This window comes from Passer montanus, unplaced genomic scaffold, assembly GCF_014805655.1.
Source record: "Passer montanus isolate IOZ18808 unplaced genomic scaffold, ASM1480565v1 scaffold60, whole genome shotgun sequence".
Taxonomy (NCBI): Eukaryota; Metazoa; Chordata; class Aves; order Passeriformes; family Passeridae; genus Passer; species Passer montanus.
This window is the reverse complement of record NW_024371038.1, coordinates 3193892-3220956: the sequence shown is the minus strand read 5'-3', so window position 1 is coordinate 3220956 and position 27065 is coordinate 3193892. Positions and strand designations below refer to the sequence as shown.

The following is a 27065-nucleotide window of genomic DNA, read 5'->3' as shown; positions in this document are numbered from 1 at the left end:
ACTCAGAAACAGGTATTATCATAGGAATTTTGAAAATAAATGGGAAAGCAATAGGATGGGATGGAAGGACTGAGAAAAGGATTTTTTACAGTTTTGTAAACACTGCAGGTAAAACTCTAACAAAGGACAGAACAGACTGGAGCCAGTGGTGCTTAATGGGGGGCTGGGAACTCCTGGAACATTACAGTGCTCATTTGGAGTGGCTGAAGGGAGCTGAAGTCTTCGTGTTTGTTCTTCTAGCAAGGACCATGAAGCTGTTGTGGAAACACACAACTTAGCAGGGTGTCTTCCTTCAGAGATTTGAGTATGGGAAAGGAAATAAGGCAACTGTAATGCCTCCCTCCACTATGAACACTGCCTTTCATGCCAGAAGAAAGGCACAGCCTCTCAGCCTTTCTGATCCCTATTATATTCAATATTCCTATAGCCACAGGCTTTGTGTCCTAACCATTCCCCTCAACTCGGAAAACTCAATTTCCTCTTGTTTTTTATCCAAAATACATCCTTTGGGCACAGTTAGGGGTATTGTGCTGTAGATGGTCTGTTTATCCCAGTGCATTCTTGCATAGCACTGACCAATGGGACCTTATTCTCTGCTGACTTTATCTGCATTTGCATATATACAATGCAAACAAAGCTGTGTGTAACAGTTTTACTTGATGGCATTTGGTATCCACACAGCTCTGATGAAAGTTACTTCCTAAGGAGAGGTGGAATGAAAAATCCAGCCTTAGATGAAAAGGTAGTCTGGAGAAAATCCATGGAGGAAAACAAGGAGAGACATTTCTTAATAGATCCTGCAATCAATGAAGTGCTGGTAGGGATAGCCAAAGATAAAAACTGACATAATTTTACATTAAAATTGGCCTTTAGAGGATTAATTTTAATGTTTCTGCAGGGTGCTTATACTGAGAAACACTGAGGTCAAAATACAAGTATTTCAAATTAGGAAAGCAAACAGCTTCGATGATAGCTTGAAATGATCGGATTTCTTAATGGGAGACTTCAGTGAGGTGAAATTACGGTAAAAAATAGATTGCTAAAGCAATGAGAGCAGTAATGTGCAGCCACAGGAGAACCAGGGTGTGGAAGAAGGCCAGGGTCAAGGATGAAGTCAGCATCCCAGCCAGCAGGGACAGCCAGTAGGTCAGGCTGGAGCAAAACAAGAGAGGGAGCAGCACATGTATAATAAATGTGATAGGCAGGGCCAAATCCTGCCCGAGCCTGCATCAGTACAACTTCAATGGCTGAAACCTCTTAACACAGTGTCACTTCCAATATGATCTAACAACATACATGCAGGCTTTTATTTAAATCACTGCACAAGGCTAGACTTTCCAGTCTCCTTTGCTGTTTTGAGGCAATTGTAACTTCATTGTTCCACTGCTATTACTATTGGGGTCTTCGATACACAAGAGAAGAAATTCAGCAGTATCTTCTATGAGTAAAAATTCACCTGTTTCCCTGTTTCTTACTGGCCTTCTGTTTTAGCAAGACTAAATTTTTCAAGTTAAAAAGATCATTTTAGGAAAGCATGATATTGTAACAGTATACTGTTTTATTCAGATTTTAAAACTGAATTTTTTATGCATTCTACCCACTGATCCTAATTTAAAAAAAAAATAGAGTTGGTTTTTTTTTTTTTGGCTATGCTGCAAAAAAATAGCATGCTGCTATTCATGCTTTCCATATTTTGGCATTGGTGGTTTAAAAAAAGGTGATAAACTAGAGAGTCAGCTCCCAGAATTAATAAGCTGGAAAACTGACTTTGTTTGAAACACCTTTCTTGTCATATCTTTTATACTTGTAACATTTATATTGTTTTTGAAGTCATCACTGATGTGAGAACAGTTGTTTTAAGCTAACAGCCTTCCATACAAGTAAAACTGTGCCCTCTTATCAGCATGTATGCATGCACACAAGGATTTACTACTCTAAACCCAGAAGATGTTACAGATATTTATGGTTTTGAACTCTAGCTTTTAAACTCTGGTTCTTTTATTTTCATTGTTTGGCAAAAAAGAAACAAACCCCTACGGGTGATGTTACAAATAACAATCAAAAAATTGCAAATCTCTAAAAGCCGCCACATCCCTGCACCAAAACTCTAGGATTTAGTTACTCTTTCTAATGTATACTTTCTCTTAAATTAGCATTATAGAGAAGACTGTATTTCTTCCTTGTTTCCATCAGGATAACAGAGGTAGAGTTAACCCTTCTCTCACTGAGTCACTGAGGCACAGCCACTGTGGGACTGCCTGGGCTTTCCCTAAGCCTGCTGCACTTTCCTCCCACGAGCTGCCAGCACAGGAGCAGGGGTTTGTTTTGTTTTGGTTTAGTAAATTTTTGAGTAAATCTGCTTTTCTGCTGTCTCCTGTTTTATTGCAGAGTTGTTCTTGTGGTGCTAGATCTCAGCTCCATCAGGATAACTGCCTTGTGCCTCTGCTCTCCTCTGGCATCTGGAAAGCAGTGGTTGGAGCTGACTGACAACATGATAAACATGTGCTCTAAAACTGCACGAGTGCTGGGCTTTGTCTTAACATTTTAGTTCATTTCTCTTGCTCACATTCCAATTTGTAATTACTATTATTTTTTTAAAATACTGTGAGTTTTAGTTAATTCTGTAGATCTGCATTCTGTACCTTGTGCCCAGGTGATAAAGATTCTTCACCACATATAGAGTAGCTATGAGGAACATCTTTGTGATTTTTTTCTTTTTCTTTTTTTTGTTAAGAGGAGATTTATCCTAACACTGTTTTCCTCGGTACTCCTGCTGTTACCACTTCTATTGCCCAAGGAAATGTTTCTACCTCAAATCCCTCTGCTTCCACAGTCTATGCACAGACTGTGAATATAGGCCATAGGTCACACTTCGGAGAAAACAGGAAGGTGGAGGGAAAAGGAAAAGTTACAGGTCTCAAAAAGAGGGTGAACTTTGATGGCTTTTTACATGAAGCAGCTCAGGTTGGGGATTCTTACAGCCTCCTTGGTCATACCATTCTGGCTCTGTAAAGTCAGAAGAAAGAGCTAAAACAAGGAGACAGGAGATGGATTTTATATATATATATATAAGTAAAAATACTGTCAAGTATCTTGAGAATTTTATCTATCAGCAACTTATCAACAAAGAGAATAAGACTTTTCATGAGAAAATTTATTTTCACATTGGGTATTTTGTAGTCAGCTTGTGAAGACCAAATGTTAAAGTATTTGCCTAGACGTTGCAAATCTAGCTTGTTTAACAGGAAAGCACAACACTTAAAATAAGTACAAAGAAGTAATGCATGGTTAATAAACACTTGAAATTCAGACTTCGTAACATTTAGCAACGCTACAGCAATAGTTTAGGTTAGGCTGGTATTTTTTGTAAGTTAGCATGACTTGCAGAAACATTCTGATAAGGCATGGGTTTTTAATCTTCAGTTTCTTTCATACTAAATTAAACAGCTTAAAGACCTATATAAAATCCACTCCTGCAATTCAGTGTTATTAGCATGAGAACAATTTTTCACTTTTAAATTTTACTTTTTGGCTTTTCTTGCAAATGTCATCCAAACCTCATTGATGTCACTAGAAATACTTTGCTTATTTATAGCAGGTATTTGGTTCCCAAATATAGTGGGTTTAATTCCTTTGCATGAATTAAGTATTTGGACAGGAGCACAAATGACTGTATTCTCTTGTAGCTAGGGGAATGCAGTGATTTGGTTGGGGGTGTCTCACAAGTCTAAGGTGATTTTCCTGAGTCAAACAGTGGTATTGGCACATAGGTGCTCTTTCTACATAAGGACTAATTTTTCCATACAACTTTAAATGGTTTTACTCTCAAAGAGTTGGCACAGGCTTGGATCACAAAACCCAATAATGGAGTAACTGGAGCTTTCACTCATGAGATGGGAGATGTGGACTGACATCACAGAAAGGGAAGGGATCTCAAGTGAATACTATAATGCTGTTTGATAAAATGAGAAGAAGAACCCTACCATGCTTCATAGTGCTGGGCTAGACTAAATAAATTCCCAAGTCCTCTTTAGAAATACATAGGAAGCCAGGGCTTTCAATTTTCTACAGAATGTTTCAGCAGAAAACACAAATTTTGTCAGTCTTCCAGAAGAAGACTGACAAAACTACCATTATGACACCCTGAATTTTTCTGTAGACAAAGTCCAGTGATCATTCCATCTTTTCTTTGTGTATTTAAATGTATATGTCCTCTTCTGAACATCTTAACCCAAAATTTACCAATAGGTCTGTATGGTCTGAATTAATACATGAAAGGGTTGATTAGTGAATATCTGGACTAAATATGCAAATTACAAAGTTTTCTTTGAGTCTTTATATGAGAAGATGTTTTAGAAACTTTATCAGTGTCAACATGTCAGACTGCATTTCTCTGTGAAATCTTGAAACTGCTCTTTCATCTATGTTGTAAACACATCAACAAGTATGTAGAATGTCTTGACTTTGAAATGCTGTCACCTACTTTCTGTATCGTTGTCAGTAGTCAGCTTGTTATAAAAGTGTTTCATATCTAACTCTGTTTCTTTTGGTAGTGTGTCAACATACTGCCTTTTTCAGCTGTGCTCCTTGCTGCCTCTTCCATTTTTATCAAAAATTCCGTGTGACAGAAGTTTTTCTTTGCAACATGTTGATCTCTCAGGTTCTCCACTGTCACCAAAGCAGTTGTGCTACTTTGAGGATAAGCTGAGTCTGTGTAAACCATCTTCAGTGTTTTGTGCCAAAGTGCAGTGGGATTTTGTACTCAAATGTTTTTGTGATGATAAGTCCCCAAGCTTCAGTCATTGTCTTTACTTCATAATTTGGAAGTTTCCCAGAATGTGTTCTGTTTAGTACTGTGCCTACTCCTGAGATGCTCAGCTGTTCGGAGTCCACAGTTTGCTTGGAACAAACCCAACTGGTGATGGACAAGTTCTTAAATGTGAGTGCACTCAAACATTCTATTTTGCCATTTCTCATATAATTTTTTGTTTTGTTTGGGGTTTGTTTTCAGAACATATCAAGAACAATTGCCTCAAGTGCCCCAACTGGAATCTGAACATCTGTATTTAGTTACTGCATTCCAAAATATAAGACACTTGCTACTTTAAAATTTTGAATTACCCTATTTCACAAGGATTTTCAGTTCCAAAATACAATGCTGCTGGAGTTTAGAGTGATAGAAATTTGGTTGAGTTGGAAAAAAAAAATACTCTGTTCAAATGCCTTTGAGACTTGTGCATGAAGGGCAGTGAGCCCATGGACTGTGATGAAGTACTGAACAGATAACTTAACCATAGAATCCTTTAGCTTGGAAAAGACTTTTGGTATCATCAAGTCCAACTGTTAACTCAGTATTGCCAAGTCCACCACTAAACCACATCCCACAGAACCATGTTTGCAGACATTTTAAATCCCCCCACAGATGGTCACTCCACCACTTCCCTGGGCAGCCTGTTTCAGTGCCTGATAACCCTTCCCATGAAGAATATCCAGTCTGCATCCTGCCTGGTGCAGCTTGAGGCCATTTCTTCTTATCCTGGTATCAGATACTTGTGTCATTCTTGTGTGTTGCATCTTGCTGCATCTACAAGAGTACTGTTTCAAAGGTCAAGTCAGGTGTTCCTACATCATTTTGTTTCCAGTGCTGTAAAACAATTTCTTGGTATCTGATGTGAGTCAGGAGGATTGGCTTGTGTCCACTCCATAATCTGCAAGGATGCACAATACTTCTGCGCTTGTACTTTCTGTTGTGTGTTACTTGCACTGCAATAATATCCCAGTGATCTCAGGACTAGACCACCTTGTCTTGTACCTGTGTACAAGACACACAGTTTTGCACTTAACTTTCTTATGATCTATCAGTAAATATATTATCAAGCACTGAATTAGTAAATTTAAAATCATAAGGCTTAAGGCAATGATCATAAAAGTTGAAACAGGGAGAAAATACAAACTTGAAGAATGTATGCTTTCTACCTTAATTCAAGGAGAGTAAACTTCATTTTTGAAGAAAGATCAGTGCATGAACTTGTTTCCTCCTCTATCAGTATAGATCACATTCCTGATAACTAACATATCATAAAGAAACATTTTCTAGTTATGGTATGTTTCAAAACCAGGTTGACATGAACCAGAGATCAAACAAAATCTGTATACACGGACCTACTTTGAAAGAGCGAAGGATCTGTAGGGTGTTCAGATCATATAGTCTGCAGAAATTTAATTGGCATATTGTTGCTGTTTAACTTAAAATGCACAGCATAGCTACGGTATGGAAGATTATTAGAAATAACTGAGTAAGTAGGCTGTCATTCTAAGAAAGACAGTTTCAAATTAACAGAATTATCTTTGGAATACATGTGTGTCAGCCCTGACTACATCAAGCTGTTAATCCTACTGGCTGGACCCCCCACACTTTGCATATGGATCACACTGCTGCTTCAAACAATGTGGTTGAGTTGTTTTATTCCACCTTAATCAGTATAAATTTAAAAGTTAGGATGTGACCAGGGAAGGCAGAGAGTGAAGAAAGATTAAGTTTCCTAGAAATCTTTGGATGAGCATTTCAAAGAGAACAGTACCTAATTTTTTTTTTTTAATTTTAATTTTTTTTTCCCCAAACAAAATGGAGCGGACACATAGCCAAGAAAATAAATTCCCTTGGGGAGGAATCAGACACATAGTTGGTAAATGGCTGTAGTATCATGGTTCCCTCAAATCACTGTTTGCCAGAATAATAAACCACATTTGAAAAAATAGAAACTTTCTTGGTGAATAAAAATGCTATGTGTAAAACAAAATGTATTCTAAAAATTGATCATATATCAGACTCGTATTTTGAAAATTCACAAATTTTCATCTGTTCCTTGACTACAGACAAATATTTATTCTTTACAAAAGAAAAACTTATTCTAGGATAATAATCTATAGATTTCCTAGTACACTTATCTATTTAAAGGAAGAACTCTTAAAAAGTGTTACTTTTCAGGAATTCTAAATATTTTTTTAATTATAGAATTATAATTTCCAATCCAAAGCAAGAAATCTTGCTGACAGGAAACATTTTCAAAGGGCATGAACCATTAGATGATCTGGAATCCAGATGTTAGCTGTATAGCTGCAGGCAGAATTGATTAATAATAATTTAAAACAAAAAGGTAAAAAATAAGAGCATTTGTTGTATTTCTGTTGAGAGCTGACTTCAACAAAATAGTTCTAGGTTAAAAAAATCTATTCCATCCCTACCTTTAAAAAAGTATATTGTTGGAATTGACAAGATGAAAATAGCCAGATATTTTCCAAAACAGGGGTTGCAGATGTAACTTTCAGGTTTGTCATCTGTGCAAAAGCAGACTCCATGGACATTTTTCAATGAGAAATTGAGAGAATTTTGTTTCATTTTTAAGGGAAGTAGCAACGACTTGACTCCTAGGCGGTGCACTGCAAAAGGACACTACAGCATTATTATAATTTTATTTATTTCTGTGTATGTCTTATTTCATCAGCTGAGCATTTGAATTAGATATACAGGAATTGTAAAGTATAAGGTATGTGAACTATTAAGCCTATACTCAATATGATATCCCCTTTGTCTATGTGCAAAACTCCTAATGTCCCTAATTAGTGTAAGACATAAATGCTTGTACGTGACAAGATTTATTCAGGGTGGGGTTGTACATGTGGAATGTGTTTGTTTTGTTAATTTGAAGCATGAGCCTAATACTATACCTAATGAAAATAGTTCTTGGTTAGTCTATAACTGAGGGTTAACTTTAAAACTGTTTTAAAAAAAAAGTGTTTGGGTAAGATATTTAAAAAGGAAACAAATGTACAAAATTACAGAAAAGAACATTTTCTTCACCTCACCATGAAAAAAAACAATAGCGCTGAAAACATTTTGGTTTAGCCGCATAAAAGCGCAAGTTGAGGAGCCGAGCTTGCGGGGAGCGGCAGTGCCCGGGAGCGGCAGTGCCCGGGAGCGGCAGTGCCCGGGAGCGGCAGTGCCCGGCAGCGGCAGTGCCCGGCAGCGGCAGTGCCCGGGAGCCGCGCTGGGCTCTGCCGAGAGCCGGCCCTGCCAGCGCTCCGAGCCACTCCAGCCTCCACACATCCCTTTATTCACCTGCTTCAAGTTTTTGTTTGCGACCCGCATTTGTAAATCCTAGGTTTTAAAATGTTGGTGAAAATCCACCAAAGCCGGCATGATAAAATGGAAGGAACCCCACTTTTCCTCACCTAACTAGGTAACTTCATTTTTGCTGTATTTTTGTCTTTTGTTTTACTGGAAAAGGTTGCAGGTGCAAATATTCTCTAATTATTGAGTTTTACAATTTAATAAATTAATGATTGGAACCACCTCAAGCACTGATAAAAGTCATGCAGTTCAGGGGTTGCTGTGATTCCATGCCTCTCCCAGTGATTTCTGCCGTGACGATGGGTGCTTTTCAGAGACCAGTGGCTTTGTCTTGTCTCTGAAATTGTGGCTAAGGCTCAACAAAGGAAACTGAGAGAAGTCACCACTGATTGTGAGCTCACATCTTCCTACTTTTCTACACTTAATTTGTTCAGTTTGTAAGTTCTGGAGAAAACTGAATGTTCTAACAGCTCTGTATTTAGCAAGAATGAGAATTATTCTGTTCTCATATGGATCACTGACCAATGTCTGGTGCTCATGATTTTCTAGTTGCGTTGCTCCAGAACATGCAAGTTTATGACTTAGCATGTGATCTCCATGAGCTGGAAAGACTCAAAACATATGGCAGATCATATGTTAGGCTTGGGGAAAATCAAAAATTAAACTGTCTCAGAGCAGTTGAGAGACTGCTTTGCTATATATTTTATGTGATTTGTGTGTGTGTTGAGGGAGATGGCACCTAGGGAAAGGAATCGAAGAAAAAAAGAGCTTTAAAAAATGAACTGTTTGTATTACGGCTTTAAACATTAAAGTCTGGTCAGCTAAAAGCAGATGTTGTGAACTAAGATGGAAACTTGCCTGAGGCCAGAATCAAAGAAGGCATTCTCTAATAGTAAGAAGGAAAAATGCTTTCTGGTTTCAGAATTTATTGTAAGCAAAAAAAAGAGTGCTTACTGCATGCTTATGCACAAACACTTTCCCACTTTTATTCAGATTACTGAATAAGATTGATGGCTTCAGAATCTAATTTCAGACAATGGGTTCGTTATCAATCCTGATTGTATGCTAAGCTCCTTATAAAGTCTTTTGTTATTCCGTGCTGGCCAAGATCCTGTCATGTTGGAAGCAGGAATGAAGGGCTTTTCACCTTTGGCTGTCTGCCCAGTAATTAGGTGGGGAAGTGGGTTAAAGCATCTAAACGTGTGGTATAAAATTTGGAATATTGTAATATGATGCAATTCTGATGCAAGTCTTTTAAAAGGAAGAATAAACAAAGACATGAATATACACTGGATAGTAAAAATGAACATAATATTTCTTGCATTGACCTGGGTCTTAATTGACCTGGGCTTGCACAACTTGAGTGAACACACATTAAGTAAATATATACACAATGTCTAAGAATTTGAAATGGAAGTTAAAAATTAATATTTTCAAGAAAGAAAAACATAAAAGTTGATTAAATAAAAATTATTTATGTTAAAATCAATCAATATTTGAGAAAATATTCCCCTTTTCATCTATTTATGTATGAGGAAATACATATTTACAGTAGCTGCCTCAATAGTATTTGTTAAATGTCATGAAGCTTAAAATTTAGACTTTCTTAGACAGTTGTGCCATTTACTGAAAATTTCCTAGTTCAAAAGCTATGCTCTAATGGCAAGTCCAGAATTTTAGGTTGCAGTATTTCAGGGAGGAGCGGGGTAAGTGACCTAATTCTGCATTTTACAAATACTTTGTCATATTGTTTCAATTCATACAACTTGAAGAATTTTGTTGTACCGCTTGAACAGCAAGGGAAAAAACCTTATTATTTTCAAAAATCCACTAAAAGGATCAATATTTTTCCTATCTTTATTTCTTCCTGCAGGAATAAGTTTCCTAACTGAGTTGTATGGTTCAGGAATCAGCTGCCTTTTCCAATTTACATCAGGGTTGAAGTGAGTAAGGACTTCTCAAGAGAGTAATTCCCAATAAATCCATGCTTGGACAAGCTCTAAATCCAGCACCACTGGAGTGTCTGCACATTCCTCTCTGGCAGTTTTTATGAGGAATTTAGGCCAATTCTTTCCCATTCGAGGATCTCCGAGCAGGGGCTTTGTCAGGCGCTGCTCCCGGGCCGCCTCTCAGAGGGCAGGCAGCGGGCCTGAGGCGGCCCGCGCCCTCCATTTCGCTTCGGCGGGAGCGCCGAGCCCCGGGGCGGTGCGGGAGCCCCTGAGGGGAGCCCCTGAGGGCGCGCACAGTGCGGGACGGGCACGGCCGCCATCGCCGCTTCCCGCCGGCCCCGCTGAGGCGGCTCCAGCGCGGCCCCCGCGCCGCCGCCATTTTGCGCGGGAGAAGCGGCGGGAGGCGCTGTTGGAGAGGCGGGAGCCGCGGCGTTCGCGTTCCGCCGTGCAGGGAGCGGCAGCCCGGCCCTGAGGGCCTCGGGCCTCGCAGGGCCCGGGGAGCCGCGCAGTGAGCCGCGGCACCGGGCAGTTGCGGTTTGTTTGGGTCAGCACCCTTGAAGGTATTTCGCGCGGGAGAAGCGGCGGGAGGCGCTGTTGGTGAGGCGGGAGCCGCGGCGTTCGCGTTCCGCGGTGCCGGGAGCGGCAGCCCGGCCCTGAGGGCCTCGGGCCTCGCAGGGCCCGGGGAGCCGCGCAGTGAGCCGCGGCACCGGGCAGTTGCGGTTTGTTTGGGTCAGCACCCTTGAAGGTTGTGACCTTCGCTTTGGGCCCCTGGAGAGAGCACTGTGGTGGAATAAGTGTTCTGAGGAAAGGATTTGTTTTAGGAGGAAGGTGAAAAGTAAAGTGGCTTCAAAACGGAGCAAATTCCCTCGCGGCCTGCAGTGTTTGCAGTAAGGTGTTTGTTAAAGCAGGTATATAAGAGAGGTCTTTGCTCTGGGATTTGGCAAACACCTCTCGGTAAATGTGATTCAGTGGTCGGTGCTGCTCCTGCGAGCACCTGCTCCCTCACTCTGCCCTGTGGAATATGCATTTTCCCTGTGCAATCCAAGAGCGTGTGGAAACACGCTTTGTTTCCGGGCCATCTTGGAATCGTTCTCGGCTCCTCCCAGCACTCCTACACCCGCCTTTTTTTTGCTTCCTTCTTTTTCTTTAAAAGTCTGAGAGACTTTTCACTGTTTCCTAGGTGGAACAGGTGGGTGAATGCAGAGCTGCATAAAGGTGTGTGGGTTTTTTTAGATTTCCAGTCTTGTACAATGACCACTATATCTCCTGTTATTTTTATTTACATTATCAAGCAATTGGGATTAATAGAGCTGGCCTATTAATCTAAGGAAAAAATTACACATAGAGAACAGAGCAGGGGCCCGGGAGATCAAACATTGTGCATAATAAAGGCTGCTCGAGAATGGGAATCATAAATCCAGACTATTTAAATGGAAGTAGCATAATCACATTTGCTGATTCCCCTCCTGAGGTGGGAAAACCATTTCATACTGGTGTGCAGTATTTGCAGCTCCTTGTAGCTGATGGAGCAGTGGTTATTCACTTGGCTAGGCACTAACAGATTATTACTACTTCAATGGCATCTTGATTTGTGCTCCTCACAGGTACTTAATGCTGCCAATACTGATACCAAGCCTGAGAGTTCTTGCTTGAGATTACTGACACTAAAAACATGGAGGTGAAAATAAACACCTTTGTTAGATTTATCAGCGTGATTTCTAAATTCTGTTTTTATTAATATGAAAGGGAAAGTGGCAAAACTGGCAGTGGGGGAGTGGCAGAAATTGGCATATGTGGTACTGCAGACTTACAGTGTGTAAAAGGGGCATTGACAGATTTTTTGTTTGAAGTCTTCACTGTGGTCACAGATAATTTTGATCACATGCTCTATATTCTGGTATTATGAAATGTTTTCCTTTATTTCATTTGAAACCCCTCTCTGGAATATTTGGAGGTTTACAGATTCTGTGAAAAAAAAGTACTTTTAAATTTTTTGATTCACAGCTGACAGTCAATAGTAATTAAGGAAATCTGAAGCCTATTTGCAAAGCACTCTTAAAGATCCTTTAAATATATTACTAATGAGATGCTGGAGTACAAAAGAAGCCTCACCTTTGGTTTTATCTCTGTAGATAAAGAAGAAAGGTTTGCTTTGTTATTTTACCTCCAGAGTTGGCCTTTATTGAACTTTACAAACTTAATTTGTATTTTACCATTTGTTTCAGTGAGTCTCAGGTTGTTGACTCATTAAATCATCTGTGTGGTATTCTTTTAGTAAGATCTTTGCTTTTTAAAGTTGTCCTCAAGCGAAATTAAGAGCTGTAAAACTTTTCAACAGAAAGGCATAAAGAAACATTTATAATGCCTACAGATGGTGCTAAATGAAAACCACTGAAATTAGCTGGAGTATTTTTAATACTGATGTATACAATAAATAATTTGGAAATAATCTCTGGTCTTGATGTTTCAGAACAAACCTGCTAACAACTTTAAGGTGGTGGACCCATACTCCAATTATCCAGGTAGGCAATTTGCATGTATGTTTAAAAAAGTCTAATTTGCTTGTAAATTAAAATAATTTTTGGGGTAGCAGTATAACTTCACTTTTTTAGATAACAGTATAATTTTGTTTTGCAAAAACTTGAGAGACTGTGATCTTAACAAAACAATTGGGAAAAAAAATATTGGCTGCAGTTGTATAAAATAATCACAGAATAAACTGAGTTGGAAGGGACTCAAGGATCATTGAGTCCAACTCCTGGCCCTGCACAGGACACCCCAAGAGTCACAGCCTGTGCCTGAGAGCATTGGCCAAACACTTCTGGAGCTCTGTCAGGCTGCTGCTGTGACCACTGCCCTGGGGAGCTGTTCCTGTGCCCAAACACCCTCGGGGGAAGAACCCTTCTCCAATGTCCATCCTAAACCACCCCGATGCAATTTCAGGCCACCCTCTTGGGTCCTGTCACTGGTCACTGCAGAGAAGGGATCAGTGCCTGCCCATCTCTTCCCCTCATGAGGAAGTTGCAGAATGTGGTGTATCCCCTCAGTCTCCTCTTCTCTAGACTGAATTTTAGCATTGTTCTTAGAATTTAAAAACTTTATCATAAACTTTATCTGGATCTTCATTCCTACCCACTTTTTCTTCCCAAATATGTTGTGATAGTAAAGGTTGCTTCACGTGCTGCCCTGTAAGGCTTTTTTAGCAGTGGGAACCATATTTTATCAGGAGAGAGAACCTCTGTTTGAAGAATGATTAAGAATGCAGTCAAGAGCTCTAAAAGAAAACAATATAGAAATTAAATGTTGGCACTTAGAATAAACTTTGTATTGCTTTAGTCAGGTTCAAGTCTAGTTCAGTTTTACATTTTCTTGTGCTGCCCATTGCAGACTAAGAGACTTCACATTTGATCTAAAAATGTTCAACTCTGCAGACATGGTCTTTTCACTGGATAATTTATTTTATGAAAAACCAGATACGGGACAAAGGTAAATCTTTATTATTAGATATATATCATTGTTTTCCAAACAGAATCATTTTGCAGCAGTGTTTTTTCTTATGACTCACTTTTTCATCCACTGATAGAAAGGTGGGGCTAGAAATTTCTGGTTCCATAACCCATACTTTGAAATGTTTCTCCAAGCACATTCAATGATGCAGGTGTATCTTAGGGCTATAAGTAATAAAGGTTAGCAGAAGTTAGGTTATTTATGGCTAGTGATTTTGAGCTAATTGTTGTGGAGGGTGCTTAAAAATGCTTTTACCTCACATTTGTGTGTTAAAAATAGGTGTCTGGAAAATGAAGATCATAAGACGTGGTTTATTGCACCTGCTCCAGCTATTGCTGAAATTCCAGCTGCAGAGGAGTTACAGAGGGAGCTGGAAAAAAACTCAGCTAACACTCATATGGGTAAAGTATCAGAGAATTGAATCACAGAATCATTGCAACAATTGGAAAAGATGTTTAGGATGACCAAATCCACCCATAAACCTAACACTGCAAAGTCCAACTAGTGTCAGACAGTGTCAAATATTACTTGATATTAAATTACTCAACAAATCATTAGTGTGACAGATTATTCCTCTTTTGCTGTGAAATGGGAAATATTCTAGGTATGCAAGTAGAGACAGAGAAGGTATTTGAGTTGAGAATTATGATGTTAGATGTGCCAGGAACATAGCAGTCCTCTTTAGGCATAAACATGCCACAGATGTAGTGTGCAGAAGTGTGCAAGGTAAGAAGTATAATCAAAATTTCAGTTACTGCACATTATTTCACAAAACATTGTAGCACAGTGGGAAGTGGCTGTAAGAGCATAATACTGTCACATGGATCTGATGGCCTGTCTGCCACCCAAGGAACAGAGTTTATATGAAACTTACTTTTTACTTCCCCTTTTTAGGGCTTTAATCAAATTGTTCAGGCAGCCAAATTTGAATCTGGGCATTAATTGCTGCTAAGTGGCATATTCCTAGACATTCAGGATTATCTTAAGGATATTTATTTTAAAGAATGTCATTGCTTTGTCTCTGTCAATTAGATTTATGCATTTCTTAGCTGCTGTGCTGATTTATAATATTGTCTATTTAGAAATTATAATAAAACAGAAGGTGTGGTTTTTTCTGCTTTATACAAGAATAATTCCATTAAGAGCTACTTATTCAAATAAGCTTTTTTGATGTTTGTAGAATTAGAACTGTTGGGATTATGTCACAAACCAGGCATTATAATTTTGAGTTTCTAGATGGGTAAGATTGAAATTAAGACAGCAAAATAGAGCTGTTTTGTTATCTTGTTGCATTTAGTTGCTTATTTCTGTTGGTGCCTCTCCCTTCCTGTTGCCAACAGCTGTGCTTGTTGATCTGGTCAGCCAGGTCAGGACACTGATTCTACTGAGAATTAACCCTGCAAAATATGATAATTAACCAGGCAGGTTATGGAACCAGCCTGTCACCACCATCAGTTCCAGTTCTGACTGTTGAGATTGCAGTGTTTATCTCAGCTGTTTGTAGCAGGAACTTCAGGCTTGGTTATTGTGTCATTTTTTTAGAAGACCATCTTTATTCTGGGACAGGGTGAAGAGTTCTGTCATATAAACTATTTTGTGGTTCTGAAGAATAGTTTTTATCCTTTACTTTGCATAGGGAGGAAAGAAAGGGACCTTGTTTTTATAATTTTTAAATTGATAATGCATGCATTACATTCATTAGCATAAGTCATAAAATACACACTAAAGTTCTTGCAATAAGGTAGAAATATCAGTTTGTATAATAGATGTGAATTTGGCTGATTCTATGTGAAAGATACTTGATTAAATGACTGTGAATAAGAATATAAATATTAATGAAATAATAATTTATAGTTTCTGTAGGAGGAAGAAAGCATGAGAAGTTTATACAACAATGTAAGAGTAACACAGACAAAGTAGAAGAAAAATCATCAGCACCTGTTCATTTTGGCATAGCCCCTGAAAAAGAAGTCCTACAACTGAGTCTAGGAGAAAGAGATAAATATAGTTTTCAGCGTGAAAATCTGAAAGTGGCTTCATCTTTTCTCTCCTTTGATGAAAATAAATCTAAAAGAGTGATAGATTTTTCTCAGCAACCGCAAAATAAAGCATTAAGTGAAAACAGTGATGATGAGAGTGTGCATTCAACATTAAGAAAAAGGTATGTGTCTAGTCAACTCAGTTTACCACTGTCAGAATCATATTATTATTTTAGATAAATCTGTTGAACACAGAGTTTGGGATCCTTCAATTGAAGGTACTTTAGCAGGCTCCAGATGCTTATTCTTTCAGTATAAGGAAAAAAAATGTTTCTTTTTGGCAGTATTTCAGTGCTTTAATTAAATCTGAGTCCTGAGCTCAGCCTCATTCATGAGAAAAGTAAGCATTAGTTTGTTGCTTAAATTTTATAGAAATGTTTAGATAACAAAGCTTTTGGAAAATACTGCTCTGAATTCTTTATCTGCATGGTAACAAGGAAGAAGGCTGAGATCATTTGCTTTTCTGAGCAGAGGTCAGCTAGTCAGGAACACCTTGAGCAGTTCTCAGGGTGATTTCAGTGGTGCCTGGGAGGAGAGATTTTATCAATAAAGTGCTTTTCTGTGTCCAGCTCCTCCCATTCCTCAGAACCTGGATATCTCTATTGCTTTTAATGATGCAGAAACTCAGAATTAATCTGCTATTAGGAGTCAGAGCCCATCTGGACAAGCAATTTATTCTTTCTGGAATGAAAATGAAGTAAAAATGTATGTTGAAAGGAGTCTTTAGGTCAGATTACATTACATTAGATACGATTTTACTATTTATCTTACTAGTTCTAATAATAGCTTGCCAATGCAAATCTATATCTAGTATTTTTCAAATATTAGATAAACTGTAACATGACAACAAGCTAATGAAAATTCTGGATCTTTTGCAGCTTATTTAAAAAGTCTGGCAGTGTGCATAAAAATACAGAATTTAAAGGTGGTTCTGTTGATGTGAAAGAAATTGGTACTTACTTAAATACAAGTGAAAACATGAAAGAAGTGACAAAAGAAGGTTTTTTGAGAAATAATCATCATGCTCCAATAACTAAAGACTCAGATTTTACTTTGCATAGGGTAAATAATGAGGAGATTGTGTCTGAAAATGGAATTAAAATTCAATCACTTTCTAATGCTTCAGAGATTCTGGATATCACAGGTAATTATTTTTATTCTATTTCAAGAAAAACAGTCCATTGTCTGTCTTTGGTATATAATAATAAAGAGTATCCAAGATCTGAGGTAGAGTGAAGAACATTTCCCACCAGCTCAAGGTGAGATAATTGGATAAAATTGATAGAATGTATTGCAGTCCTGTGGTATTTAATTGCATTGTTGTTTAATATGAACTGGCTAAACAATTTATGAAGAAGATTCACATTTTCGGAAGTGCTAAGTCATGTAAACCTGTTTGAAAATGTCATTTCACATCCCCTCAGCAATTTGAAAAAAAACAGACTTGTCCCTTTGTGTGTAAAGAGTTTCATCTTCATTTGAAAAGGGAAATTGAAAATTAAATATTTATTTGTGGTGTGGCTCATATGTATATCTTTGTAGAAATATATTTTAAGTAGGTGATACCTAGAAAATGGAGGGAAGTGGTGAGATTTTGATGAAATTATAAAATATGTGCTTTGGAAATAATTTTTGGCCTTTATAACTTTTAAGTAAGTGCCATTTATTTCTAGATTTTAAACTTTTTGGGACATGACACATCTGTGGAATGTACCTTGTGTGCCTGACCACTACAGAAATATGGAGTAGAAAATTAGTTCTAGCAGAAAAATATAGGGCAGAGGGGTGGCTTAGGATGGGATTTGGAAGCAGGTCAGGAATGAAAAGCGAGATTCCTGTCTGATTGCTTTATGAGCAGTGGAGATCAGTTTGTGCGTGAGGGGACAGCAGTGGATCCCATTCACTGTGCCTTCAGCAAGGGTTCTCATACCACAGAGTGGTTGAGAAACCTCCTCCACAGCACTCTGGTACCCACGCAGGGCACGAGGAGTGGATCAGCAGCTGGCTGGGCTCAGAGGGTGCTGGTGAACTGGTCGCACTGCCCACGTGCCAGCAGCAAGGGCAGGACTGCAGGGTGTGCTCTGCAGGAGGGGGCTGACAGCAGTCTCATCACATTCAGCAGGAACAAGTCCACAGTCGTGCCCCAGGGAAAGAGAAGAACCCCTGGGTTCCTCTGGGATGGTTTGACTGAGGGCAGCTCGTGTGAAAGTGCCCAGGGCCTGGCGAGCAGCTTGCTGATTGGAGTGAGCAGTGTGTGCCAGCAGTAACAAAGGCCACCAGCATCCTGGGCTTTGTTAACAAAGCTAGGAAGTTAGAAAAGTGATTATCCCTCTCTTGGCATTTTTGAGACCACAGCTAGATACTGCATCAAGTTCTTGTCTCTGGTACATGAAAGACACCCTTAAACTGGAGTGAGTTCATGAAAGGGCCACCACTGTGGCTTTTTAAATAATGAGCTAGTGACCTCCCTGTCCTATCCCATCTCCTTTCTATCACCTGGACCTTGTTGCAGCCTTGAGGCTCATTTCAGAACACACAGCTTGGGGTTAGGAAGACACTTTTCATGGTTATTGGTTGAAAATGAATCTTATTTTATAAATTTAGTACTATTTTTACTTTAGGAACTACAGGAAGAAAATTGGAAATTTTGAGGGCTGTTACAGAAATACGTATCCTTGTATTTGCTGGATCTGGTTTTCCTGATTTTATTACAGTACTTTTATATTTGCAAAATTATAGTGTTTGATTTGTAGCCATAGAAATTAATGCATTACATTATAAATAGTTTCAATTTGTAGCATAATGCTGGGAATCAAATGTTCAAGAGGTGTTTATCCTTTTGACTTCCAAAGCAAGAATGAAAATAAGACAACTTGTACATCATTCATTCCTAAGAAAGCTTGGTCTTATTTCAAATGTTCAAATTTTATCCTCAAAACTTTCTTTTTAAAATATAAAATGTAAAATTCTAATTTGCATACTGTATATTTCAGACATTTTCTATACAAACACACATATACACATATATCTCCATAAACTTTATTTAAAGGAAAAATGAATTATTATTTAGGCTTATTAGGAAAATTGTATCTTACTTTTTGTTCCATTTTCTTAGAAGAAAATTAGCTTAACCAACTCCTTATTGGTCTGTACCTATGTTGTAGTGTGCCTATACTGTATTTCCATTCTTTGAGCAGATTTTACCATAATTTTCTTTCTTCTTGGCCCTGCCTTGAACATGAAATAAAATCAAACATTCATCTATATTTATCAGACTTCTGGGTTTTTACACACTCTTTTCAATACTTTGTTTCTAGGAACCTGTTAAATGGTAGGTTAAATGTCAGGAGGAGGAAATGTCTACATTTAGGCACCTTGAATTCATGTAACTAGCTTTAAAAAGTCACAGTGAAAAAAATGATTAAGGATTCCATTGTTGTGAATTTACCAATTAAGGATCATTAATTATTTGTAGTTTAAAAAGAAATAACTTATTTAGAGGAGGGATTTCAAATAAGTAATTTTTTAAAACTCCTTTTTTTCTTTATTCTAATGTTATTTGTTTTACTTTACCCATTTTTAACCGCTTTTATTTCTTGCTTTACTCCTGTATCTTTTCCTTTGTAGTCATTCAATGTGACATGGACCTGAGGCCTTGGCAGTTCATTGCTCTGTTGCTGTGGGTGTCACACCTGCCTGTGCTCACCCTCAGCCCGAGGAGATGCTCACAGTCAGGCTGCTCGTGTGGCTGCTCTGCAAGTCCAGACAGGGATCAGCTCTCTTCTCTGGAGCTGGAACCTAACAATGCTCCCTTTTCATCTCCTGCATGTTTTAGATTAGAATGTTGTCTGAAGAATGTGCATTATTGGCAACTGAAAAATATATTTAAAACCATTTACAAAGTGATCATAGGTGAATTTGTTGCTATTGTTATGTCTGGGCATACAGTATTATGTTAAATAATTTGTATTAGTTGTATTACGAATATTATGTGACCACCGACACCTTAGATAGGCTAACAGCAGACTTCTGCTGGTTCATGTATCTGGTTTGTCCTTTGCAGCTTCACATTCCATAATTGTCTGCCATGCCATGAAGCCTATGCCAGGGAGGAGGTTCTTGATTATTGGAATAATCCTGAGACCTCTCAAATAGGTTGTGGTTTTTCCAGTGATACAGAATATATGGCACACCAAGAATCTGAAACTACTGAATCATTTAATAGGTTACTTTTGGTAACTTTTTACAAGCCTGTGTAATATTGTGGTATGTTTTAAGTTTGCATTTGGATTGCAAGAACAAGATGCATTTATATTCCTACAATTTTATAATTTATCCTCTAGTATTTTAAATTCCTTAATGCTCTCAAGCAACCCAATTTAGAAGTATTTTTAAGGAGTTCCCATATTTTAACTATGCACAGTCAAAAGCTTTGGATGATGTAAGTATGGAACATAAACTGCAGCTGCAAGTAGTACTTTGTAGATAAGTTTAATTGGGACTTTGATATTCAGAACATAAAAGGGATTAGAAAACTGTAATATATCTAGAACCTCTTCCTGTTTATCAGGGTTGTGCTTAGCTGGGAGAAGAGACCAGAAGAACTTTGAAAAGTGTTTTTCTCGATTTAAAATATGTTTATGTTAAGATGAGAATTATAGTTATGCAGACAGATTGGTAATATATTTGCAAGGAGGAGGAAGGGTGGGTGAGTGAGTGACATGGGTGAGTGGCGCTGCAGAGGAGGAAGCAGGGAAGACAATCTTGTCAAAGGAAAATGAGGGAGCTTCACAGGGACACACTTGGCTTGTAAGATGGTGGAGGATAAAATGTGTGGAAAGGAAATACAGTTATGCAAACCTTTCATTTGTCATTATTGAAAACTTAACAGGACTTGGCAATTCTTTCCTAGCTTTTATATACAGATAGGAACTTTGTGATTTGTGCTCCAACTGGCTCTGGAAAGACTGTAATGTTCGAACTAGCTATTACCAGATTACTCATGGAAGCCCCACTGCCTTGGTTAAATATTAAAGTTGTTTACAGTAAGTATTATGCAGCTCGAAACATTCTGGTGACAGAACAGAAAATGTCATTCTGGGGATGCAGAGATCTGGTGTAAGTCCAGGAATAATACTGAGATGAAATACATTAAGATACTGCAACCTGCTTCATTCTTTAAAAAGTTGATTTAGTGTTTATTTGTGGTACCATTGTAACTATTATTAGTGTTTAACAGCACTGTGTAGTTGTAGTGTTCAGCATTGCCTATACAAATAAAAATTAGAAAATCCTGTAGAAGTTTGTCCTCCAAGAAGGCAAGATGTACACAAAAAGGTAAGGAGGAAGCAAAGGAAACTAAAATAAATTCTTAGTGCCAGCCAGAAACCATGCACTATCTTTTGTATGGCTGGCTGTTGCTCTGAGATGAGGATCACATTTTCCAGTATTCACTTACCTGGCAAAGTTTCCTGCTGTTTTCTGGATACTACCTCAGAGGCACCAGAACTGTGATCTTCATGAATTTAACTGATCTGTGTAGAAATATGAAAATACTTGGAGATACTCACACCAGTTACACTTCTTTTCTATCCTTCTTGGGAGAACTGAGTTAATATTGTGTAAATTTGATAAATTGGTGATTTTGTCCCAGTTTTACTTTATTTATACATGTTTGTCAGCCTTGCTATTAAAGGTTTTATCCTTATATTTACAAAAGCTTCATACTTGTTTTTCTATTTGACTTTGTTCAACTTCTTGCACTAAAGCTAGTGTTGCTTTAGAGTTTACTGTGTATTGTAAACTGATCTTAGAAGCAGGCATGTGCTACAGGTTCTCTGTCAGCTGGACCAGGTTGAGTGTATGGCAATAGTTTCCACTTGTCATGGTAAAATTGCTGCAACTTGGTTGGTTGGAACTGTCAGTAAGGAAGCAGTTGGCTGCTAGTGGTGGTAAATCTGCTGACCTTTCCAGATTCCACAGTGATGGAGAAGGAGACTTGTCAGTTTTCTTAAGGTTGGAACAGAGGTGGTAATCAGACCTGGTGGTGTGAGCCCTGGTGTGTGGTTCATCAGTGGCCCCATGTGTGTGAGTCAGCTTGCAGGAGTTCTGTGGAGTTGTTTTCCAGTAGCTTTACACTGAAGGACTGGTGACTGTAGTTCCAGGAGCAATCACTTGCCTCTCATATTCTTGAATTGATGAAGATGATTAGCTTTGTGATTTTGTGAATTACTTGCTGGTAGCTTAATCAGTTTTCTGAAGCTAATTATTTCTCTGATACTCTTATGAGATTTTACACCTCTTTCTGAAGCAGAGACTGTTTTTTAAATTTCTTCATTTTAGAGATAATTTGTGAGCTAATATGCAGAAATAATTCATATTCCAGTGCCTTTAACTAACCTAGAATGTAATCACTGCAAGATTTCTTATACTAGGGCTGTTTAGGGCTCATGCATAGATTGCCTCTTTCATACACATCACTGCATTTTCTGTATAGATTAATCATCTAGTATAGCCTTATGTGTATTGTTAATATCAGTCCTTATTGAGAATGACATCTGATTTCTGGGAGAAGAAAAGTCTGAAAAAGTACAATGTGTATTCTCAGGAAAAAAAAATATTAGTAATTGTTTTAGGACTTTGTTCATGAGAAACAGCATGAGAACTGCAACCTGCTGTGTTAGCTGCTTCATATGACCCTACACTTAACTGTACATTTGATTTTCATAGAATACCAGAAGAAATAGAAGTCTGTCTCTTGCTCTTGGATGGTTTCTCACTTATGCTTTGCTCTCTGAATACAGAATACTCAAACCATTCTTAAGTGGGAAAACGTTGGTATTTGTATGATCTTCCATTAGGAAAGATATATTTCTGATGGTTTCTTCCATCTGTGAGAAAACCTTTGATAGCAGAATGGTTGTTTCCATGTGGTACTGCAAAGAAAATCAAACCCAACAGGATAAAGGATTAAGAGAGCATAAAATATCTGCCCTCTTAATCTTAATTAAAGATGCTCTCATAATCTTAATTAAAGGGTTCTGTTTCTGCTTGCTTATGGGAATAACTAGGGCCCAAAGCTCAACATTGTTTGTGCACATGAGGTAGGATAATAAGAACAGTAACACCAGTTAGAGATTTTATGGTTCTGAAAGCAAAGCTGAAAATTAAGGAAATTAAATTCAAGAAGGCATCTTACTAAAGAAACTAAATGCATACATTTCTAATACAGTTGAAGATGTGGTTTTTCCTGATTTAATTCTCATTATTTGGTGTTGTTTTTAGTGGCTCCAATAAAAGCTCTGTGCAGTCAGCGTTTTGATGACTGGAAAGAAAAATTTGGACCTATAGGACTCACCTGCAAGGAGTTGACAGGAGATACACTGATGGATGATTTATTTGAAATACATCATGCTGACATTATTATCACTACACCTGTAGGTTTCATTCCCAGTTCTTACAAGAACTTAGAATAAACAGACATTAGCAGTCTTCTAATTGTATGCTGCAAGCACTGCTCTTTTTTTTTTTTTTTTTTTTTTTGGTAATACACAGTAATTTTATTATCCTTTTGTTTGCACACTGCTGTACACACTATCAGTTCATATAAACAAAAGTTATTAATATAATTATGTGCCAGATGAAACATAGATGGCATATGGCATTAGCTTGAATTCATTTAATTGTTTCTGTTTAAAGATTTATTGAAGTTTAGGCATGTCTCTATGTGCTGTAGTTGTGCCATGTATTGGCATTTAAAACATCTTTCATCTTCTGTTGTTGTTTTGATGTGTTGTTTTTTTCCTCCAAGGAAAAGTGGGATAGCATGACTAGAAGGTGGAGAGACAACTCTATAGTCCAGCTTGTGCGACTGTTTCTCATCGATGAGGTAAGAAAATGAATGAGGATTTATGCACTGCTTTTGTATCTTTTGTTAAGGTAAAAGGAACCTTAGAAAATATTAAATGTATTTAGCACACGTCCAAATTGTAACTGGAAAATATTTAGCATGTCTTTTAAAATTCCTGATAGGTACATGTGATAAAGGATGAAAGCCGCGGTGCAACTTTGGAAGTTGTAGTCAGTCGGATGAAAACTATTCAGTCTTCTCTTTGGCGTCTCTTGGAGAAGCATGACACTGTTCCTCCCTTGAGATTTGTAGCTGTTTCTGCAACAATCCCAAATACTCAAGATGTAAGAGTTACATTTTGACTGTATTTTGATCAATGGAGTTGTGTTTTATAAAATTTGTCTGGAATTACAATTTTAGATTGATAGCAAAATAGTAATTTTTAAGCTGTCATCTGAAGACAGCTATGAGGCTGCTGCTAATGTAAGATTACCTTCAACCGTAGGGAAATGTCAGCCATGTATGGACATGCTTCAGTTTTAGATTTCTGCTTGTGATTTTTACCTCTTATGTGCAAATCACAACAGACTTGAGATTTCAGACCAAATTATATTGGTCCTGCAAAAAGCAGAACCTCACCTGAGATTTTAAATTATAAAAAAATGTGTTAGCTTTTGTCACATGTAAACAACTAAGTTAATTATTCTGTGATGCTATTAGAGCTGGAGCATAATTAAAAGAAGAAATTTATCTTTTCTGTTCTGCTTCTTTTTTAAAGATTGCAGAGTGGCTTTCAGATAGTAAGATGCCTGCTGTATGCCTGAAAATAGATGAGGATCAACGACCAGTGAAGCTACGCAAAATTGTGCTTGGTTTTCCTTGCAGTGACAATCAGACAGAATTCAAATTTGACTTAACTCTTAACTACAAGATAGCTAGCATTATACAAACATACTCGGAGCAAAAACCAGCACTTGTGGTACAACAGCTTTTTTTTTTTTATCGTGTTTGAAATGGTTTCTTTCTTGAAAGTGTTGATTCAAAAAAATATCTTTTATTTATAGTTTTGTGCCACAAGAAAAGGAGTACAGCAGGCTGCTTCTGTTCTTGCAAAAGATGCTAAATTTCTACTGAGTATAGAACAGAAACAAAGGTATTTTTCTATTTAAATTGGAAATAAGTGTACATTTTAGTAAACCTGTGATATCTATGAAGGAAGCTGTTGAGCTAATACAGTTTCTAGCAGAGGAGTGTGCAACAAAATCATCATCACAGTTCACATCCTTTTTGGTAAACTGGCACTCTTCTTGGGAGGTTTTATTTGGGTTTTAGGATACCTTTCACAAACATTCAGTTGTTTCTCAAAGCTACTTTCTAAACATAAAAATGCTAATTCTTATTGCCCTCTGAGACCTTGTAGTGCAAAGATTAAGCATATGAATAGTTGAATTCGATGTGACTTTACCAGTGTTTTAAGTTCTCTTTACTTTATCAGATACTGTTATTAAATACAGCCATATTAACTAGTATTTACTTCAGTCATGGCAGCTGCAGAAGCTACTCCTGACTTTGGACCTGAAATGTGATCTTACTTGCTTTATGTGAACAACACATAAGGATTGTTGATTGTCACTTGGAAAGGTGACCAGGCTCAAAAAGCTGCAATAGCTGCTCCAGAGAGTCAGTTTGTTCTCTTTGAGGATGGGAAAGGTGGTGGTTGAAAATAACCAAAGAATGTATATTTTTTTAATTTGGTTTTTCTTTCTTGTTGTTGTTTGTGTGTGTTGCATAGATTACAGGGGTTTGCAAATTCATTGAAAGACTCCAAACTGAGAGGTAAATATAACCTACAACTTCTCTGCTCCATGATTGAATATTTGCTTGAGAAAACCTAGTTAAATGATGTATATAATAATTTCCTTATCAGACCTTTTGATATATGGTGTGGCTTATCATCATGCGGGTATGGAGATCTCGGACAGAAAAATAATTGAAGGAACTTTTACCGCAGGAGATTTGCCAGTACTTTGTAAGTAAAATTAATGTAGAAAGCCAAAATTTCATTTATGTATCCTGAAAAGATTGCAGTTTGGAAGTAATATTTTATGCTTCTATAGTTTGCTTAACCTTTGGAAGTTGTGAAATCCAGGTAAAGGTGTTTTTGTGTTTCACATGTACTATTACCCTGTCAGCCTGTATACATATGCACTGTTACTACTAAAGACCATAGAATTTCTTTTCACCACACATGGAGGTCATCCCCCTCCTATGTCCATATAGGTGTGGCCTATGGACATGTCCAATAGGATGGACAATGTCCGTTTCCTTTTCCTACCATTGAACCCTCCCACTGAGGTGGAGTTCTGTGCTAGTGAATCTTTCCTCCAAGTTTCCAATATGTTTTCTTTGCAACTGAGGCTTCCCTGAAGGTAATGGTCTACATTTATGCATCTTAGGTGGGCAGAATGCTGTTTTCAACCTCCCATGTGTTGTCCCTAAGAAATATCCCATCTGTTATGTGAAATGAGAAGGGATCTGAGATGTGATTGTCTCATCTCACGTGGGCTTTCTTTTTCTGTAAAAAAAAAGATCTAGACCCCTATGGGGAATTGTCTGTGTGGTTCATGCACAGCACTAAATGATTTGTGGTTTTTTTCTTTCATGTTACAATGGTCATAAGAAAAAAAAAATTACTGATTTTAATTTTCATTTCATTTCCAAAAGAATTGGAAATTTCAATAATCCTTTGTGTTGCTAGCATAATAGTAATATCAGTTGGCCCATATGACTGGCTTTCTGTGTTGAATTCTTGCCACTCTGTATATTCTTTAGAGAAAGTGAATTAGGAAACATGAGTGTAAGATTACTTGCCACATACTTGACTGATGTTTTCTGTGTGCGAGCGTGTATTGGTAAAGTGTTGTGATAGTGTTGGTGGTGATTCTGGTTTGGTACCATGGATATAAAAAATGCTAATGACTGATGACTTAAAAAAAAATCTTAATATTGACCACTACTAAGCAAGATGAAGCCATGGCTCTATTTAAATACAGACCCTTGAAGAAATAAGAGTAAGGTTTCTTCATTGTGTGTCTGTTATGTTGAACATGGATCATAGTCTGGATTATCTCCAAGTATAAAGGAATGTTTAAGTGAAAATATCTGGGACATAATTTGTTAAAGAATATGAGAACAAATGAATGCTGATGATCAGATACACAAAGTGTTATGCAAGTACTTGTCTGTAATCTACATCAAATTCTTGGTGGTGCCCACTGATTCCACCAGAAACTAAGAACTCTTAGGCATCAAGAGTTAAGTTACCTGTTTTCTGCTTGATTAGTGTCTGCTAGACATTTTGATGGTGTTCATGTACTTTGATCTGATGTAGTTACTACTAGCACCTTAGCTATGGGAGTCAATCTGCCTGCACACCTGGTGGTTATAAAATCCACAATGCATTATGTTGGAGGAGTGTTTCAAGAGTACAGTGAAACTGATATTCTGCAAATGATTGGGAGAGCTGGAAGGCCTCAGGTAAGTGAATGTTTTATTGCATTGATTTGCTGTCTATAGGCAAATTAGTAGAA

General features: G+C 37.7%; 1 protein-coding gene across 1 annotated transcript in view; it reads left to right on the top strand.

The window, feature by feature from the left end:
• The window catches only part of HFM1 (helicase for meiosis 1), a 54333-nt gene that overhangs the window by 8387 nt on the left and 18881 nt on the right, over positions 1-27065 (top strand). Inside the window, exons 2-17 of the mRNA XM_039727201.1 lie at positions 12551-12602; positions 13468-13566; positions 13867-13988; positions 15442-15748; positions 16505-16770; positions 18248-18295; positions 19997-20067; positions 20539-20671; positions 22911-23062; positions 23437-23514; positions 23658-23819; positions 24254-24454; positions 24540-24628; positions 25268-25311; positions 25403-25504; positions 26867-27012. Of these exons, the coding sequence (XP_039583135.1) occupies positions 13496-13566; positions 13867-13988; positions 15442-15748; positions 16505-16770; positions 18248-18295; positions 19997-20067; positions 20539-20671; positions 22911-23062; positions 23437-23514; positions 23658-23819; positions 24254-24454; positions 24540-24628; positions 25268-25311; positions 25403-25504; positions 26867-27012 (1992 nt within the window). The 5' untranslated portion in view covers positions 12551-12602; positions 13468-13495. The remainder of the gene's footprint in view (positions 1-12550; positions 12603-13467; positions 13567-13866; positions 13989-15441; positions 15749-16504; positions 16771-18247; positions 18296-19996; positions 20068-20538; positions 20672-22910; positions 23063-23436; positions 23515-23657; positions 23820-24253; positions 24455-24539; positions 24629-25267; positions 25312-25402; positions 25505-26866; positions 27013-27065) is intronic.